The sequence below is a fragment of the Staurois parvus genome, unplaced genomic scaffold, assembly GCF_062004578.1.
Source record: "Staurois parvus isolate SC_StPar_1 unplaced genomic scaffold, SC_StPar_1.0 ptg000090l, whole genome shotgun sequence".
Taxonomy (NCBI): domain Eukaryota; kingdom Metazoa; phylum Chordata; class Amphibia; order Anura; family Ranidae; genus Staurois; species Staurois parvus.
The window spans coordinates 517,971-538,995 of NW_028317886.1; the positions used below are offsets into that span (position 1 = coordinate 517,971).

Genomic DNA, 21,025 nt, shown 5'->3' on the forward strand with positions numbered 1-21,025 from the left:
GGGCACTTTCAATTCAATCATCTGTCCAATACAGCTGATGTTGCAGAGGAAGGATCTGGGGAATCTCTGTCCTCAGCCCCTTTCTCTGTCTCAAAAGGGAGACATCAGGAGTCTATTTTGACCCCTGATATTTCACCAAAGCCCACAGGGCTCCTAAAAAAATGACATTGTAAAATAATAATAAAAATAATATTGTAAAAAAATAAATAAATAATAAAAATGGAAAACTACTGACACCATCCAATGCTCTACTGATATTGTCCACTGCTCTACTGGCTAATTTCACTGTCCTACTGAAACTAACCTCTGCCCTACTGACACGTCCACTGCTCCACTGACTGACACTATCCACTCTCATTATCCACTCTCATACTAGCACCAACCTCTAACCTACTGACATGCCCACTGCTCTACTGACACCAGTCATTGCCCTACTGACACTGTCAATGTTTTTATACATTTTAAAATGTTTGTTTATATGATGAGGAGGGAACTCAAGAGCCAGACTCTCTGCAAAATATAATATGCCAGTATTTGATTAACGACTGATGAATTCACCCATTCTTTTATCTCAGATGAAAAAAAAGGACCAAATAAAAGAAGAGAACCTAAGAAAAAGAGAAATCATTAAAGAAAACAAAGAGCAAGAGAAATGGAACAACTTGACATCATCTTTAAAAAAACAACTCGGGGGAAATTTTAGCTCTGGAATATCACAGTTGGAAAAATCTATGAATTCTTTGCAGACACATACAGTCAGATATCGTGCACAGTTAGATGCACTAACCATGTGTTTTGAAATATGGATTGAACACTACAAAACTGTGTGTACGTATTATATGGTATAGTATTTACTGTAAAGTAATTGATAAAATATACAAAACTGACAATAATATTACATGATTAGTAGTCCATAATTTAAACCAGCATTTCTGAATGAAGGCTGTAGGGGCATAAATAAATAATTTATATGTCTATGGCTATGCATTCTCAGATGCTTGTGCTTTCTGTACTGTCTCACTTTCCTCTTTATTTCATTTGTTCCCAGATGAAAAGCAAAAAATAATCTGTATGTAGGCTCCAAGCCGACATGGTTTAAGCTTGAATGAATCTAACAAATCTTTTCCCCTGCCCCTGCATAAAAGTGGTGGGCTTTTCAAGCACCCAGCACTGCAATGTGGGAGGAACACATGCAGGGCCGAATGGGGTATGCAAAAGGGACAGGAAAATGAACAGAAAATGTGTACACATATCAGTCATAACATTTTGACCACCCACCATAACATTATGACCACTTATCTAATATTGAGTAAGTCGCCCTTTTGCTGCCAAAACAGCCTTACCTGTTGATGCACAACTATTTCCTGAAGGTATGTTGTGGTATCTATAATAGCAAAAAATAGAGAAATCCTCCTGCGCTCCACACTTTACAAACCCCTAATCACCGTGCCAGCTGCTATCACCTATTCCCTATACCACAGGATACATCAAAATAACCAACAAATGGTGAAGCGCTAAGCAAATGTAGATGTCCAAAGTGCAATATAAATAAATAAATGCTTTATATATACTGTAACAAACTATAGGTAAATTAATATTTTACTAAAAACAAAATCCATATGATCTTAAAAACATGTGCAATGTGGAATAGAAAATAAATAAATAAATAATACTAATTGAAATAAAATAAAACACTCCGGTGATTAATATGAAATATCCAATAAAACCACAATCTAGTGAACAACTGTGATATGACAAGCAATCAATAATAATCAAAGTGATACGTGCTTAACATAAATATAATAAATAAAGCAATCTGTAAAGTGCAAAGACAAATGCCTGATCTGCCAACCTTGTGGCTAACCAGACTAATGCAGTGAAGGAAAAGAGTGATACCCACCACTCTATGTATATCAAAGTGGCAAGTGCTCAAAACACAATACAAATAAATAAATAAAATGCAGTCCACAATATGGTGATAATAAATTTGTGCAAATTATGAATGTGCCCAATATAACACAAAGTGCTTCACTTCTTCATTCCAAAATAAGATAAGTGCTCTTGGTGACACTATTGTGACTATCCTTAGATAGCTAGAGTGCCTCCTCATCTCCTAGCCTCGACCCCTAGGGGCAAAAGCTCGTTATATATCCCACACCTGGAGGAATCTCATAACCTGGCTCCACTGGCTCCTCTGGCTCCACCAGGGTTCCACTCAAGGGCTGGCGTATCTCTAATTTAGCACTCCACGCAATAGGACTCAGGCATAATGGATGTATATGGAGGAATAAACAAAGAAGACCTCCAATAGTGCAATACCGTTTAATAGATAAGATAAAACGCCAAACAAATGGACACTCACGTTACATCCAGTACACTTCTGCGGTTTCCCATGTGCTATGGGTGTACTAGGGGATAAGGGTGTACCAAGATGGAGTCGGACAGGAACCGGAAATGCGTCTCCAGTCCATTTCTGATGCTTACATGCCCAGTGGCGACCTGCAGGCATTTATGACTGTGGACATTGATCAGCATGGGTACCCTGACCAGTCTGCAAATACGCAGTCCCATACAGAGCATACTGTGATGCACTGTGTGTTATGGCACCTTTCTATTAGAACCAGAATTAACTTGTTCATCAATTTGAGCCACAGTATTTCCTCTATTGGATTGGAAATTCACAACCCAGCTTTCTCTCCCCACCTACAGTTAGCTCCATTTATATTTTGACACAGGCACAATTTTAGTTTTTTTTCAGGTATTTACCAAAACATATTCAAGCTATAGTTATAAAATGGATATGGGCTGAAAGTGTACACTCTCAGGTTCAATTTGAGGGTATGTACATCCAAATTGGAGGAAGGGTTTAGGAATTACAGCTTTTAAGAGTAGCCATCCCTCCTTTTTCAAGTGACCAAAAGTAATTGGACAATTGAATTAAAAGCTGTTTCATGGCCAGGTATGGGCTACTACTTCATTATTTCTTCATCAATTAAGCAGGTGAAAGGTCTGGAGTTGATTCTAAGTGTGGTATTTGCATTTGGAATCTATTGCTGTGAGCCTACATCCTGCGCTCAAAGGAGCTGTCCATGCAAGTGAAACAGGCCATTGTAAGGCTTCAAAAACAAAAGAAATCCATCAGAGAGATATCAGCAACATTAGGAGTGGCCAAATCAACAGTTTGGTACATTCTGAGGAAAAAAACACACTGGTGAGCTCAGCAACATAAAAAGGCATGGACGTCCACAGAAGACAACAGTGGTGGATAATCGCAGGATCTTCTCTAGAAAAACCCATTCAAAACATCCAGACAAGTGAAGGACACTCTGCAGGAAGTGGGCGTATCATTGTCAAAGTCTACAATCAAGAGAAGACTTCACGAGAGCAAGTACAGATGGTTCACCACAAGGTGCATAAGCCTGAAGAATAGAAATGCCAGATTAGACTTTGTTTTAGACACAAAAAAACTAAAAAAGCCAGACCAGTTCTAGAAAAGCATTCTTTGGACGGATGAAGCTAAGATTAAACTGTACCAGAATGACTGGAAGAAAAAAGTGTGGAGAAGGCTTGGAACAGCTCATGCTCATGAGCACACAACGTCATCTGTAAAACATGGTGGAGGTAGTGTGATGGCATGGGCATGCATGGATTCCAGTGGCACTGGGTCGTTGGTTTTTATTGACGATGTGACAGAAGCTGCCAGATGAATTCTGCAGTGTTTAGAGATATACTGTCAGCCCAGATTGAGCCAAATGCAACAAAGTTGATTGGATGGCACTTCACAGTACAGATGGACAGTGATCCAAAACACACTGCAAAAGCAACCCAGGAGCTTTTGAAGGAAAATAAGTGGAATATCCTGCAATAGCCGAGTCAATCACCTTATCTCAACCCAATTGAGCATGCATTTCACTTGCTGAAGGCAAAACCAAAAGCAGAAAGACCCACAAACAAAGAACAACTGAAGACAGCTGCAGTTAGAGCCTGGCAAAGCATCAGAAAGGAGGAAACCCAGTTTTTAGTAATGTCCATGGGTTCCAGACTTCAGGCAGTCATTGCCAGTAAAGGATTCTCAACAAAATATTAAAAATGAACATTTTATTTATGATTATATTTATTTGTCCAATTACATTTGAGCCCCTGAAAATGGAAGGACTGTGTATAAAAATAGTTGCAGTTCCTAAAATTTGTACTTGATATTTATGTTCAAACCCTTGAACTAAAGCTGAAAGTCTGCACTTCAAATTAATTTGGATTGTTTCATTTTAATTTATTCTGGTGGCATACAGAGCCAAAAGTATGAAAATCAGGCCTGTGTCCAAATATATATGGACCTAACTGTACATCAATGAGCCTTGGTCCCCATGACCCTGTTGCTGTTTCACTGATTTTCCTTCTTGGGACCATGTTTGGTAGGTGCTGACGAACAGCGAAGAAAAGCGGCAGTTTTGAAGATGCTCTGACCCAGTTGTCCAGCCATTACAATTGGGCCCATGTCAAAGTTGCTCAAATCCTTACAGTTGCCTATTTTTTTTTTTTTACTTTCAACACATCAACTTCAAGGACAACATGTTCACTTGCTGCCTAATATATCCCACCCACTTTCAGATGCCATTGCAATTAGTTAATCAATGTTATTTGTTCTACCTGTAAGTGATTATAATGTTATGGTTGATTGATATGGTTGGCAGCACTAGGGTCAATGGTTCGAATCCCAACCACAGCACTAACTGCATGAAGTTTGTATGTTCTCCCTGTGCTTGTGTGAGTTTCCTCCAGGTACTCTAGTTTCCGCCCACACTCTAAAAACATGCTGGTAGGTAACTGTCAAAATTGGTCCTAGTATGTGAGTTAGGGACCTTAGATTGTACATTTCATGCAGGCTAGGGAGTAATGTGACTATACATTATATGTAAAATGCTGTGTAAATTGATATACAGTAGGTTCCTGTATTAAATAATAAGCAGCAAGTGGGAAGATAGACAGTTAGGTGGACATTTTTCTTTGGCCTCATTTTAAACAAAGAGCCATTCTGTTTGTTCAAAATTTTAAACTTTTTCCAGTGCAGGATTTTACGGTTTCTTCTAGCACACCCACCTTACTGTAACCTTTGGGGCTTGCTCCTGGATTGTGCTAAGCCCTGTATTTTTCTGCACTAGAAAAATACAGGTATCTGCAAGGGCACTCAGAAAACAACTGTTTTATGTGTACCATGTTCACATAAGAATGCAGCCTTCAGGTGAGCTGCAGTACAGTGCAGAAATCTGCAACTCTCTGATTACAGAAAAAAGTAAAAATATTTATGTATGCAAATTAGTTATGCAATTGAAGCAGAGCTCCACCCAAAAGGGGACGTTCCGCTATAAGGGCGTGTCCCCCACTCCCTTTTAAGAATCGGCACCTTTGGAAAGAGGGAGTGAGGCGGGTACCCGATTTTGACAGGTGCCTGCTTTCACTTCTGCTCCGACCACCTAGGTGATCAGAAACGGAAGGCCCCCCCCAATCCCCTACCAACCCCGGCAGTCTTCTGGGACACATGACAGGTTTCAGAAGACTGCAGGACCATTCAAAATGCGCAGGGCTGCTAACGCACGCACAGTGGGCACCTGGCTGTGAATCCAAAAGCTGTCACAGCTGGATGCCCACACTTAAGATGCTGATGGCAGGGACAGAGTATGGCTGGTGAACCAGGCTGTGGTGAGTACACCGCTAAATCAAGAGATAGGTAAGTGGCTGTTTTTTAAAAGTCAGCAGCTACAGTTTTTGTACCTGCTGCCTTTTATTTTTTTCACAGGAGACTGGAGGTCTGCTCTAACTATGCTAACTGTGACCTGGGCAGTTGTCTTTGTTTATTTATATATCTTTAAATATATATATATATATATATACAGGTCCTTGAGATTAGACTACCTTTATATGTATAATATTCTTGTTTCTTTGTTACAGCTGAAGATAAGAGAGATATGAATATTGCAGTGGAAATTATGAAGACTATACAGTCTATCATGGCTAATTACAAAGATCGTTTACAAGGGGTAGATAAACACAGGATAGCTACTTATCTTAGCCAACTGGGTTTTCAGAACCTGTCCTGTTCATTGAAGGATACTGAGGTATTGGTGGTTTATTTTCTTATGGTGATTCAAAACACTTCTGAATCAAGTAAAATGCTGGATGCCTGGATCTAAGTTGAATAAGACAACACAGGGCTTTTTTCAGCGGGAACACAGTTCCGGCACCTCCACTACTGAATGTATGTAATAGCAATGTGTGTTGCTGGCTGCTGGTAGATCTGTTTCCACTCCTCAATGGCAAGGGGTGCTGTAGGATTTATTGCTGGCTGCTGGAGGATCTATGTTTGTGTGGTGGTCTATTGTTGCTGTGGAGGTCTATTGTTGCTGGCGTGGGATCTATTGTTGATGGGAGTCAATTGTTGCTGGAAGGGATCTACTGTTGGGATGTATCATTTTGGGAGATCTGTTGTAGCTGCTGGGGTTTGTTGTTGCTGGGGTGGTATTTTGTTTTGGGGGTCCATTATTGCTGGAGGAATCTTGTTGTTGGGGGGGGGGTGTCTATTGTTGCTGGCTGCAATAGATCTATTTTCTGCTTTTCTTGTTGTTAACACATTTCATACAAATTAATCAGCACCATGAAATGATACATGGCTCTGTATTCTCTAAAAGGAGCAGTACTGGGATGTGAGTATGGGGGGGGCGGAGACAAGAAGTTACTCAGAATGGGGAGTTCCTGCACCTAATTTTTGGCTTTTGTGTTTAAGTGATAGCTCATCTCTCAGTGGATCTGATCTCCTGAGCAGATCCCATTGAGTGCATGACAGGGACAAGAGAGATGCAGGTGCCCGGGGTGCAGTTTGGATGCTAACACCCCCACTGGATGACCTCCCTTCAAGTGAGAGAGGTGGACATACATACAGTGTGTGTGGAGGTACTGGAGCTGGCTAGGTGACATGGTGGACCTTTTAAGGGGGAAAGGAGGATGGAGGCAATGGAGGAGGGGGGGGGGGTTGTGTGCAGAAGTCTGAGCTGAAGAGGAGTGAAAGTGAGATGTAGATGAGAGATGCAGAGGTAAACAGCTGTGGAAGAATACTGAACTCTGCACTGAGTGTATAGCGCACCCCTGTACTCTATACTCTGTATGCAGTGCACCCCTGAACTCTGCACTATATACGTAATGCACTCCTGGTATTTAATGCTCCTTTAAGACCCTCCCACTGTTAGTGAAATTTGACCACACCCAGTATTTGATGTGGTTTGGAGGGTGTGTGTGGGGGGAGGGGGTTTTTGGGGGTCGTGGTTGAGTTCCTGCACCTATGTTCTAAGAAAATGTTTTATTCATGCAATGATACGACTGCAAATTGTCTTGTTTTACTAACATAGGGCTTATTGGGGCTGCAAACTTTCTGGCAAATGCTACAGCAGCACATTTTAAACATTATGACACTAACTTTGCTTTATTTAACGAGTTGTCTTGTGTTTTTGTGTGTGTGTGCGTGCACGTAAAAGTTCTTTTAGCTATTCTTGGGTTGTGTCATAAAGCATGCGTGTTTGTATGCATGTATGAACGTAAAATACTGTCCAACAACATACAGTTTTGTAGTTTTCTTTTTTACTGATTTATTTGAATCACAAATGTATGTGCCCATTAAAAACAGTGGCCCGCATTTAGATCAGTAAAAAAAAAATGCCTGAATGCTTAAAAATGCTGCGTGTTTAGGCATCGATATGCAAGGGGCATTTAAGAGGGTTTGTTGTGCTGTGTGGTTATACGAATGCATTGTATATCAGGCTAATAACACATTTAAAGATTTGCTTTTATCATCTAAATCTTGATAAAGTGACTCACTTCGATTAGCAGACTATTAAATACTACAAAACATGCAAACAACTTTACAGGTACCAAGCAAAGAAGGTAAAAAACATAGTTATGGACTTGGAGTTGGTTCGGCTCGTTTTCAGTTGAAATACATGGGACCATACTTGCAGAGAGATGTGAGGAAAGACCCTGACCTGAGAGTGCAGCATTTCATACCAGATACATGGCAGGTAACAAATGAACTTCAAGGTTAAAAGCAATATACACAACTACACAAAAACAGCACCTATATTTTCATAAAACAAACAGGCATCAGCTCAAAAGATGCCATGACCAACATCAGAAACAGTGATATAACACTTGAACCTCAACCAGTAATGGTAGCATGGAAAATGTTCTAAAACCCTTGCAAACTTTAAAGTGTTATTAAATCCAAAACCAGCTTATCATTTCTTAGATATGATGGCTGCATTAGTTTTCTTTATTCAGCTTTTCAGGTTTTACATAAATAAAAGCTGATCATTGTAAGCACCCCTGACAGTGTTAAATGGTTTGACTTAACTCTCTAACTGCTACAGCTGTAAGACAGCTTGTTCTGTCGAAAACAAAAGACTTATGCAGGCCATAGACGGGTCGAAAATTGGTCGATTTTGAAAGAAAAAAAAACGAAAAATCGGTCGTTCGGTCGGCTGACGTTACCACCAATGGTAAAAAAAATCGCCCAACAAAATCATGAAGCTCACCCCATAACTTCTGTCCCTTGCAGGTCACGGCTCATGCGATCGGCCGATTTGCCCATCATTGCCGGGAAAATCGGCCAATCGTCAAAATCGGCCGCAAATTTTCCAACATGACCGTTAAAAAAAATGTGCAAAAAACCCGAAAAACGGCCAGCCAATTACCCCACTAACAGTGAGAAAATGGGACGTTTTTTTTTTCGGCTGAAAAATCGGCCGATTTTTGACCCGTCTATGGCCAGCATTATTGACCAGATCACCAGGTGAAAATAAAGGAAAGAAAGCCTAAAAATTCAGATACAATTTTCACTCCTGTTCAGGTGTTCCAGTGTCATACACTTTAAAATTTCACACCTGAACTGCTGAACAAAATTGCACCAAACTCTTTTTACAAATCGCACATAAACCGGACCCGTGCATATGTGAACCTGGTCTTACATAGCACAGCCAGGTTGATGACCTAATTACATATAGACAAAATAACTTGTCACTTGCACACTCCCAGGTTATCTATTGCTAACAGGGGGTTTCTTTTCCAATGCTGTTGTTCTGGGTGTTACATAAGGCTGCTACCAGGTCAAGTCAAGATACTTTGCACTGGCACTTTAGGTGATATGAAAACTGCATTTCATGAAGGATTCAGAGGTGCAGTAATCTGAGATTTTACAAAGGTGCATTAGTAGATAAATTGAATATATGGCGCTTGAATGATGTACAAGATATTGCATTGCAGAGAAAAATAAATAACATATCTACAATAAAGACTACAAATGAGTGATGGAATTCAGTAAATTAATTTATTGTGGAGCATATTTTACTGTATTACAATACATACATGACCTTTATAATGAATATTTGTGTCTGCTGTCAGAGGGAACTCCTTGATGTGGTGGACAATAATGAATCTGCAGTGATAGTGGCTCCCACCTCTTCCGGAAAAACCTACGCCTCTTACTATTGCATGGAGAAGGTGCTAAAACAAAGCAATGACTCAGTTGTGGTTTATGTTGCTCCTACCAAGGTAAGGTAATGTCCTTTGGAGAGCCTTGAATAATATTTAATGTAAAACCAAAAAACTTAAGCTGACCATAGATAGATTCAAATTCGTCCAGTTCAGCAGGGACCGGCCGAATTGCGATCTGTTTGTGGTCCTCTCTGTTTGACAGAAGTCCATCGTTAGATCGACTTCTGTCAAACGGACAAGCTGAAAACCGTTTGTCGATTTGCCAATTGGCTGCAGCTTCTGCTCAGTGTATTCTGACAGCGTTAAGTGCCGGTTCACATTGATGCGAAATCTATGTGGATCAAATGCGATCTGGAAAGCATAGATTCGCACGTTATCTACAAAAGCATTATTTCCAATGCAGGCTGTTCACATATGTATGTGGTGCAAATTCGATTCGGTCCAAAAAAGGGTCCTGTGCAAGTTTAGTGTGGGTGTGGTGCGAATTTCATCTCCTGCTATGCCCTGTCCCCTCCAAAATCGCATTCAATTTGCACCTGTCACAGCAGAAATCACACTGCATCAGATTTGCACCTCATCAGTGTGAACCAGCACTAAGTCCTCCTGTCAGAATACAACATCCCAACATATGGGATTGCTCCATCCACCTTGTTTGTGTGAATGGAGGAATCTGTTTTGGTTTTTTTTTCATCTTGCTGACTGAGAAAAAAAAATATATCATCTATGGCCAGCTTTAGAATCCATAACCTTAACATTCTGCAAATCATATTCCACTCTTTTGTATTTACATGTTTATAGATCTTGTTTATGTCTAATATCTATAGACTTTAGACTAGAGGTTGCATAATCCTAAATAACTGTTCCTTTCTATATAATAGGCTCTTGTAAATCAGGTTGTAGCCACTGTAAAAAGTATGTTCGACAAAGATCTACCAACTGGAATGGTATTATGTGGAGTTTTCACAAGGGATTATCGCACTGATGCATTAAATTGTCAGGTGTGTATTGTTCATTCCTGCTTATAACTGATTTAACATAAATTAACTGATTTCTAATGAAAAGGTAAAACTTGTTTTCCTTAGCTTTGGATGAAATAGGTAAGGTTTAGAGCTTTTATCATATTTTTATTGGTGTCTGTGCTCCTGCTAAGGAGATTTACCCATTAATCTGCACGTGGGGTACCTTTCGCTGTTAATGCACTCATCATTGCCCAGGACCAGGGGGGTACTGCGGTCATGTAAGCCTCAAAAGGCAGTTCCCAAGTTAGAGATGAACCACCTCCACTGTGTGCAGTACTAAAAGTACAGAGTTCCTTTGCAAAATGCTATCCCGTGTCACTACACACCTTATCTTGATGTATATTACATTTAGGAGGGACAGCGCTGAGCCAGTGTCTTCTCCACCAGGCCAGCATACCTCTGCCACCACACTCCCGGTGACAGAATGGGGTCCTGCTGTGCACTTAGCATGGACATCATGCGTGCCCTTGTTAACTCCTTTCTTGCTGTACCATGTGACCAGGATATGGGTCACCATAACACCTCTTGGTTGCTTCTGGAAACCAAGGGAAGGGAGCTAGATCACCAACTCCTTTGCTACAGGAGGCCCCTTCACTTATACCAGGTACCACGCTTAATGACTACCTGCAATGTACAATAGTCCTTGGTTACCCATAGCAACTGCATTATTCCTGCTGCTTGACTTGCTGGGTAGACTTTTGGTAGTGCCTTTGCTTCATACTCCATATGTGCTTTATTGACCCTAGTCCTTTAATATGCCTGGAAACCATCATGCACCCTTTTAAAGAACTTCAGACCAGGCTTAGAACAGTTGATGCAATGTTTACAGTACAGCCCAACATGAACAGTGATCTTAGAATGTCCCTGACTATCTCTAGCAGGTTGCCCAGGCATATCTCCATGAGGTCCATGTTTGGTGCTCTCCAGAAGCTGATCCATCTCTGGACTACCAGTGCCTCAAACAGACTGCAAGGCACAGCAGTCCACCTTTTCAGCACTCATATCATTTGTTTCCTGCTTGGGTCAAAGCTCCAGAACCCAGCCTTCCTCTTTATTTATATTACAGAAGGGTAGGCTGGATCCAAAAAGCAGCCTGCAACCTGCCTACACACACTGAAAGAGAAATACTCAGTCTACTTTAATACAACAAAAAATGTAATAATATTGCAGAACAAAACACAAGCTGAATTTGTCATATTGCCAGTACCTTAAATTAGAAGAATATTTATATAAAATGCACACATTGAATTAATGTTAAAGAAGTTTTCTGCTTTCTGAGAGAAAATGAAACCCCATAATATTTGGCCCTTTCTGGTGATCACCAATGACAACCTGCTTGGAAACCAACATCCTTTAGAACTAGTCAGAGGGATACATGATTTTGCTGTGGTCAATGGTATTCCCCCTCTGAAAAGCATTGCTGGTCAATGGTATATATCCAACCTCTCACCCCCAAAAGCATTAGTGGTCAGTGGTATTCCTCCTCTCTCCCCCCTGAAAAGCATTTGTTATCATTGGTATTTCTCCTCCCGCCTTAAAAAACATTGGTAGTTGTGACGATCATCGTGGCGTCAGACTGTCAAGGTCCTACCTTTCCTCAGAGTTTGTGCATCTCCATGTGCTGGCATCCATCTTAGGTTTCTGCAAAGCATGGTGGGAACCTTTATGCCTTCAGGCTTCTGCGGCTCCTCCTCAGAAGGATGTGGTTGATCACATTTAAGCCTGCTGTCTGCAAGTACTCTCTGCATTCATGTCCTGTATGTTCCCTTGTCGCAAGCTCTTTGTCAGGAATGGACTTGCCAATAGTGGTGGGACTCACCTGCCTTGTGGGCTGCAGTACCAGGGCTGGCCAGCGGGTGCTCTCAACAACCAGAGGTTCACTTCGGCAATTAGCCATCACCTGGGGCTGATTGCAGGTGGTGTATTTAAGGGATGGCCAGACCTGCAGTCTGTGCCTTGGTGTGTGTTTTTCCATGGGCCCCTGTATCTTGTACCTGCATTCCTGTTCCTGTTCCTGCCTGACTTGTTGCCGACCCTGCCTGATCCTGACCTCTGCTGACTTCTCCTGTTTGATCCCTGGCTTGTGACCCTGACCATTCTCTCCGCCTGCTCCTCCTGTACCTACCTGCCCGATAGTTATCGACCTGGCCTGCCTGACTACGTTGTGCTCTATATGTGTATGTACCTGTGTATCTATATCAGTTTAGGTTTGGGTTTGTTTCATCTTGTTGTATGTATTTGTGTTAGCTTGGGGTTTGGTGCACTGCGTTTATATTTGTATTGTTAGTCTCAATAAATTATATTATTTACTATATCTGAAGCCTACTTTTCCCTGTGTCAGTCCACACACTTCTGGTCACACCCGCATCCCTGACTCTCTTGTTCTGTTCTCGTTGCTCTCCTGGTAACCGACTCGGCTTGGACAAGACTATTCGCTGCTTTAACCCTTTACCTAACCTCCCGTTGCTGAACCCGGCCCGTGACCTGAGTATTCTTTGCCTACCGTCTTGTACTGTCTGCTCTGTTGTTATTGACCCGGCCTGTCTGACTACGCTACATGTGTTCCCATCTAGCTCCCACCAGCTGTACGCCATTGGTGGCAGTCGTTACCGCACCTGGGGTTACTCGGGGGCCGCGACCTGGTCTCAGGCTGCGTCAAGTCCATCCCCAGCATCAGGGGCCCTGGTGAAGGGTAGCCTGGGGCTTAGACTCCGCACCCTGAGGGACTCTGGTCTGTGGGTAGTGGCTGTCATCAGTCGCTGCGTGATCTTACCATAGGCCTGCCTGCCTGTCAGGGATCGCGGCTCCGGAATCAGGGATCGCGGCGTCTTCCCCCGCGCATGCGCAGTGGCGGCAGATCACGCCGGGACACAGGCACTAGGTCCCGGCGAGCCGCGGCTGACAGGATGCCGCGCATGCGCAGTAGGAGCCGCGGGCGCGCCTCAGGCGTCCAATGACAGCCGGGGGCGCGTCCTAGCCGGCCAATGACAGTGCAGGGCGCACTATTTAAAGATGCCCTGCACTGTCACAGATTGCCGCAAGGTCTATCTGTGATCCTGAGTTCCTGTACCCGTTCTAGTGACCCTGATTGACCCTGACTACGCTGCCTTCTCCTGTGATTGACCCGGATTGCCCTGACTACGCTGCCTTCTCCTGTGATTGACCCGGATTGCCCTGACTACTCTGCCTTCTCCTATTCTGACCCCTGGCTTGCCTGACCATTCTACGGACTGACTACCCTGCTGATCCTGCGTGTGACCTGACTACTCTTTGCCCGCCGATTCGGTACCCCGCTGACCCCCACGTGACTACGATCCGTTACCACCCTGCTAGGCCCACCATCCTCTTCACATCTGGCTCTCCCAGTACCTGCATACGTCCCCGGAGGCTTCCTCAGCCACTGGTGGGCCTGCTCAGAGGTCGTGACCTGGCCCGGGACTGTTACAAGTCATCCCCACCATCAGGGGCCCTGGTGAAAGCACAGCCCGGGCTTAGACCCCACGCTCTGGGTAGGTCCGTCAGTTGGCAGCCTGAGGCACCACCTGGTGGATCATAACACTGCCCATTCCATCGTTCCTGCCCTGACACAGACCCCAGCCCTTCTCACCAAACTCGTGACTGAAGGACTAGCCAATCTAAAACCGCACTGTCACGTGCATAACAATGCCACGCCCAGCTGCACCCTGCACAAAGATTTTCCAGCTAATGGACCACAGCCTGTGTGCCGGCAGCCTGGGAGCGATTGTTACTGGGTCAGGTTAATTATGCAATTAACCCTTCACACTGCCACCACCTCCTTTTTTACAGAGAAAGAGGAAACTCGGCAATATCAGCAATAACACTATGATGTTTGCATAAGCGTCGGTATACCACTGTCACTGTAGGCAGCGATATACCGAAGTTTAAAACACACACAGTAGCACTCTTCAGAGGCAGGGGTGCTTAGTTTGCATTAAAGAGCTTTAGAAACAGTTCAACACTTTCAGAAAGTAAGATTTATTACTAAAAGGTCAAAAGGGTGCAATAAAAATATTTACAGAAAAATATGTAGCCAATATATATATATAAATATACAGAAAACAATAGCACAGCAAAGTGATAACAGAAAGAAGTTTAGAGGGTTAAAGTACTTGCCGTCAGCCTTGGTTTTAAGCAGATCAGGTTTCAGAGTCAAAAGGATGCCTTATCTCCCAACGTTAGTTCTGATGTTAAAAGGGAGAAATTCAACTTCAACTCAGTTTAACTTAGCTTTTTCTAGGAACTCCACAGGGTATCTCCCTGAAGCAGAGAACCAATCGTCTCATTTGGGGAGGGGGTTGTGTAGGCGGGGAGCTCATGTCCAAAGCCTTCACAAATTATACTATGGCCAATAACTTTTCCTAGGTACATATGACATTCTATCCACGAGTAGATTAATACCCAGAATCATCTGCTGAACGGTTAGATATGAAATATGACATACCCGCTTGAATGGTTAAGGAGATATAATTTTCTGCTCTCCTGTGTATGTCAGATAAGGGGTGTAATATACAAGATGATTTGTATTAAAGTGAGCCATCCGAATATGTGCTCCATGTTTGTTTAATTATTTCCTATTTGAAGATATAAAATTATATGAAAAAGGGAGTTTTCAAATGTAAGTCTGGAATGACTTTGAAGCTCTGTGTGGGCTGGTTTATGGTTTTACGATCCCTTCTCCAGCAAGAGTCTCACAGACATAGGGGCACCAGCTAGTAAGGTTTATAGCCATGACGCTGCCTGTGATCTCTGTCATCTAGACCATGTCACTCAGCAGAGAGGGAGGGGGGATATCGGAGGAATCTGATTTGGGAGAGAGAGATAGAAAATGGAGGGGATTGGAGCAAAATGGATGACTGCGTCCATCTCTGTGTGCATGATTGCTACAGTGATCATTTATATTTTTCCCTCCCTATAAAAGCATTGGTGGTCAGTGGTATTTCTCCTCTCATCCTTAAAAAGTATTGTTTGGTCATGTTGTTTCCTCTCCCCTTGAAATACATTGGTGGTCAAAGGTGTTCTTCCCCTGCCCCTGAAAAGCATCGGTGGTCAGTGGAATTTCTCCCCACATGAAAAGTAGTACTTCCCTTCCCCCAAAAAGCACTGCTGGCCAGTAATATTTCTTCCATCTCCAGCCCTGAAAAGCATTAGTGGTGAGTGGTATTTCTCCTCACTCCTCCTGAAAAGCATTGGTTTCCAGTGGTGTTCAGTGGGAGACACTAAGTACACTTACCTGTTTCTTGCTCTGCTACAGTAATTCAACTACCAGAACTATGCTTATGCTATCAGGCAGGTGGTCCTCCCTCTGGTGGTGTTCCTCTCTCTCCCCTGAAAAGCATTGTGGACAATAGTTTTCCCCTTTATCCACCCTAGAAAAGTACTGATGGTCATTGTTGTTTCCCTCCCCTCCCCTTTGAAAAGCATCGGTGTTCAATGGTATATTTCCCCCCTCTCCCCTGATTCTAAAAAACATTGATGGTCATTGATGTTTCTCCCTCCTCCCTTGAAAAGCATTGCTGGTCAGTGGTGTTTCCCCCCAACCCCTCTTGAAATCATTGGTGATCAGTGGTGTTTCCTTCCATTGAAAAGCATTGGTGGTCAGAGGTTTTTCTTCCCCCTTAAAATAATTGTTGTTCAGTGGTGTTTCTCACTTCTCCCCCTCTGAAAAGCATTGCTTTCCAGTGGTATTCTCCATTCCCTGAAAAGCACTGGCATTCAGTGGTATTTACACCCCCCATCCCTTTTGCTGTGTCCCACACCACTGCCACACCAATGCTTATACTATTGGGCAGGGGATCACTCCACCCAGAAGTATGTGTATAGGTGTGGAGTTGAGTGCTGGAACAAGCACTTGAGCCTGGGGCACAGCCTGCATCTGTTGAATGCTGAAATTTTGCTAAAATCCTTGGACAGTCCCATGAAATCCAGGACAGTTATGAAGTTAGGTCAGTGGTTGTCCCCCCCAGCCTTTCTTGAAATGCATTGGTGGTCAGCAGTGTCCCCCCCCTTCCCAAAAAGCATTGTTGGTCAGTGGTGTTTTTCCCCCTTAATCCTCATCCCCCTTGAAGAGCATTATTGGTCAGTGGTGTTTCCCTTCCCTTCCCGCAAAAAGCATTGGAGGTCTATTGTATTTGTGTTCAAAAAATATAATTGGTGGTCAGTGGTATTTCTGCCCTCTCCTCTGAAAAGCATTGGTAGTCAGTGGTATTTCTCACCCTCCTCCCAAAGGAAGAAGGTGAGAAATACCCAAATGCCACTCTTTTTTTGGATTTGCCTGAACACACATTTAACTCTTAGGAGCTACCATGGTTACTACTGTCACTATTCAATCTACTGCATGTCTTAGCAGTTGAAGGGAGCCTTGGCTAGCAGATAGATAGATAGATAGATAGATACTACACAGCTTTGCCTATTAGATTAGGTTAAAAGACAGTTAGGGGGGTAGTTGGTAAAAATTGTTCAGGATTGCATTAGAATTTTGAAACTTTTTAAATAAGTGAATTTTAATGTCATATTTGAAAGCTTGCATATTTAAAAATGAAACTTTATAGCATTTTAGTAAATATTTTTTTTCCTTATTACATTGAAAAACATATCTAAAATTGAATTATGGCTTAAAATTTAATTTGGTATTGCCTTTCTAGATAGGTAGGAAAAGGTGTGATTTCATTTATAGATTATTAGCTGCAATACAATTAAAGCTGAAATTTAGTTAAGTTTTTTTTTTTTCTATGCAGCACCATATGCATAAGTAACCTGAGTAACCTCTAATGAACTATGTCCCATGTCTGACGAGTTGCTACATAGTCTAGAAATCTTCTCGCCACTGCCACCGTGTCTTCTCCACAGCACTGATCTTCTGGCACTACAGAAAGCCGCTGCGAGTGTGAAAGATGGGTGGTGTTGCTCGCTCTTCTCTTTTGCCGGCCTCCATTCAAATAACTCATACTGTTGTTTCCCAGCGTGCAAAGTGTTCTGTGATTGGAGACGGCAGATCTTGTCATTCATCTGCTCCTTTTATAGAATGCATTGCATTCTGGGAAATAATTGTATGAGTTTCGTGAATGGACAAGGCTGGGGGAAGGAGCATGTGAGCAATGCAACTCTTTCACATTCAAAGTAGCTGATGCTAATCCCAACAGCACCAGAAGAAGGTCAGTGCTGTGAAGGACACCTGGCAGCAGTGGGGGGAAGATTTGTACACTATGCAGCAGCCAACCTGTAGGCAGGTGCAGTTAGCTACTTTACCACTAGATGGCTCTGGACCAGAATAATGTTTGATACAGCAGGTATTGACACAAGGTGCTCAGCCCCCTTTAGCCACTTGCCATCCTGAGGACTTACCCCCCTTAATGACCAGGCCCCTTTTTACTATTCGATGCTGCACTATTTCAACTGATAATTGCGCGGTCATGCAATGCTGTACCCAAACAAATGTTACGTCCTTTTTTTACACAAATAGAGCTTTCTTTCTGTGGTGTTTGGTCACCTGTGCTCTTTTTATTTTTCATACTATAAACAAAAAAAGACCAAAATTTTTGAAAAACACCCCGATATTTTATTTGTTTCATAAAAAATATCCAAAAAACTAAAATTTTGGCATAAATTTAGGCCAAAATGTATTCTGTTACATGTTTTTGGTCAAAATCCCAATAAGTGTATATTGATAGCTTTGTGTAAAAGTTATAGTATCTACAAACTATGGTATAGATAATGGAATTTACACAGCTTTTACTTTCTGACTGCACATCCTTTCTTGAGGTGCTAAAATACCAGGACAGTACAAACACCCACAAAACGACCCCTTTTTGGAAAGTAGACACCCTAAGCTATCTGCTGAGAGGCATATTGGGGTTTATTTACTAAAGCTGGAGAATCCAAAATCAGACTCCCTTCTGCATAGAAACCAATCAGCTTCCAGGTTTCATTGCCAAAGCTTCATTGAACAAGCTGAGGTTAGAAGCTGATTGGTTTCTATGCAGAAGGGAGTCTGATTTTGGACTCTCCAGCTTTAGTAAATAAACCCCATTGAGTCCATGGAAGATTTATTTTTTTCCACAAGTTTTTAGAAAATGACAAAAACTTTTTTTGTACACAAAGTGGTCATTCAAATTAAATATTGCTCACACAAGCCATGGGTATATGTGGAATTACACCCCAAAATACATTCTGCTACTTCTACCGAGTATGGGGATACCGCATGTGTGAGACATTTTGGGAGCCTAGCCACATACAGGAGCCTGAAATCCAATGACCACTTTGAAAGCCTGAAGGTGCATAACTTCCTCATTTCACTTCCTCACTACCTATCACAGTTTTGGAGGCCCTGAAATGCCAGGATAGCACCCCCCCCTAAAATGACCCCTTTTTGGAAATTAGACACCCCAAGGAAATTAAAAAGAGACACGGTGAGTATTTTGCAGTTCTAATTTTTTCTCACAAGGTTTTGAAATATAAATTCATTTTCCAAAAACTTGTGGCAAAAAACGTGATCTGCAAAATACTCACCATGCTTCTTATCAAATTCTTTGGGGTGTCTACTTTCCAAAAAGGGGTAATTTGGGGGGGTTTGGTGCTATCCTGGCATTTCAGGGCCTTCGAAACTGTGATAGGTAGTCAGGAAGTATAATGTGGAAATAAAACCCTTTAAAAGCCTGAAGGTGCTTATTGGATTTTGGGGTTCTGTACCTGGCTAGACTACCAAAAAGTATCTCACATGTGGTACCCCCATACTCAGGAGAAGTAGCAGAATGTATTTTGGGGAGTAATTCCACATATACCCATGGCATGTGTGAGCAATAAATCATTTAAGTGACAATTTTGTGTAAAAAAAACCATAATTGTTTTGTCATTTTCCAAAAACTTGCGGTAAAAAAATAAATTCTTCTATTGACTCAATATGCCTCTCAGAAAATAGTTTGGGGTGTCTACTTTCCAAAAAGGGGATGTTTTGGGGGGTGGGGGCATTTTATGCCCAGCATTAGAAGTGTATGCCACACATCATTCACTCTTCTAACCACCTGAACACCAAACCTTTTCTGACACTTTTTGTTCACATGAAAAAAATCTGTATTTTTTACTAGCAAATTACTTTGAACCCCCAAACATTATATATTTTTTAAAGCAAAGACCCTAGTGAATAAAATGGTGGGTGCTGCAGTTTTCTATGTCACATAGTACTCACGTATCGATTTTTCAAACGCAAATTTTTGACAAAATACACTTTTTTAACTTTTAATGCACAAAAACACAATATATTGGCCAATTATTTGGTAACATATAAAAGATGATGGTATGCCGAGTAAATAGATACCAAACACGGCATGCATTAAAACTGCACATTCCCCGTGCAATGGCAACAAACTGCATACATTTTTAATATCCATAGGCAACACTTTAAAAGCCTTTACAAGCTACCATTTTATACGTACAGAGGAGGTCTAGTGCTAGAATTACTGCCCTTGATCTGACGTTCGCAGCGATATCTCACATGCATGGTGCAAGCACTGTGTACATATCGGCATTGGGTCAATGCTGCGTGTGCGGGGGGGGGGGGGTGATCGAGGGAGCTTTTTTTTTTAACTTATTTTGATTTTCTAAATTCATTTTACACTGTCCCTTGCCTTTTTTTATCACTTTCAATGCTATCAGAGGGAATGCAAATATCCCTTATAACTTCAATGGGCATTGTCATATATTCTTTTTTGAGAAATCTGGGGTCTATCAGACTCTAGATATCTCCCCTGCCCTTACATTATCTAATCTCACCAAGATCGGTGTGATCAGATGCTTTCCCAATTTACAAATGGCGCTGTTTACATCCTGCGAAACTAAAGTGATGAAACGCTCGTAGCTTCCCATTTCTTAGACTGTAGAGATGGTGGCACCATTCCATCTCCAATCAGCTCTATGGTCAGCTGGCAGAAACACCGGCTGCATTCTCAGGTTCCCCCGATGGCACAGGACTGCTCAAGAAGGCCATGGAAGGCAGCGGGGGAGGGCATCATCTCCCACTGCTTGTAAAAGACTGAATTTTGTGGAGCCGGTCAAATTCAGGGTCACACCAAAGACAACAGAGTGTGTTCTTGTTGAAATGCATAAAACACATTATACTCTCATATCTATGCCTGCCATGGCAGCAGAGAACATGGGATATGATGAATTGGGTCTGTGGACCAATACAACCACAATTAATTTTTTTAGTAATACCCATGTTAAGGGTTAGGCCCAAAAATTTTTTTAATTCAGAAACCGTAATGGGTTTCCATGTGTATAGTTTGGAAAGGTTTGAATTTGGGTTGGTGATGATAAATTGTTGTGCATATAAATTGCTTTGATCCACAATCAATGCATACCGTGAAAAACAGCTCCAAAAAATCAAGGACAGTAATTAAATTTGCTGTTTCCACCTGAATTCAGGGTTGGGCAGTGAATGGGGGAAGTTCGGGTGCTGC

The 21,025-nt window shown here is 42.1% G+C and overlaps 1 protein-coding gene across 1 annotated transcript in view; it reads left to right on the forward strand.

Moving 5' to 3' along the window:
* The window catches only part of LOC149468210 (putative ATP-dependent RNA helicase DDX60), a 258,721-nt gene that overhangs the window by 81,057 nt on the left and 156,639 nt on the right, over window positions 1-21,025 (forward strand). The window contains exons 13-17 of the mRNA XM_089670346.1: window positions 576-828; window positions 5,947-6,113; window positions 7,914-8,063; window positions 9,442-9,591; window positions 10,413-10,532. Of these exons, the coding sequence (XP_089526472.1) occupies window positions 576-828; window positions 5,947-6,113; window positions 7,914-8,063; window positions 9,442-9,591; window positions 10,413-10,532 (840 nt within the window). The remainder of the gene's footprint in view (window positions 1-575; window positions 829-5,946; window positions 6,114-7,913; window positions 8,064-9,441; window positions 9,592-10,412; window positions 10,533-21,025) is intronic.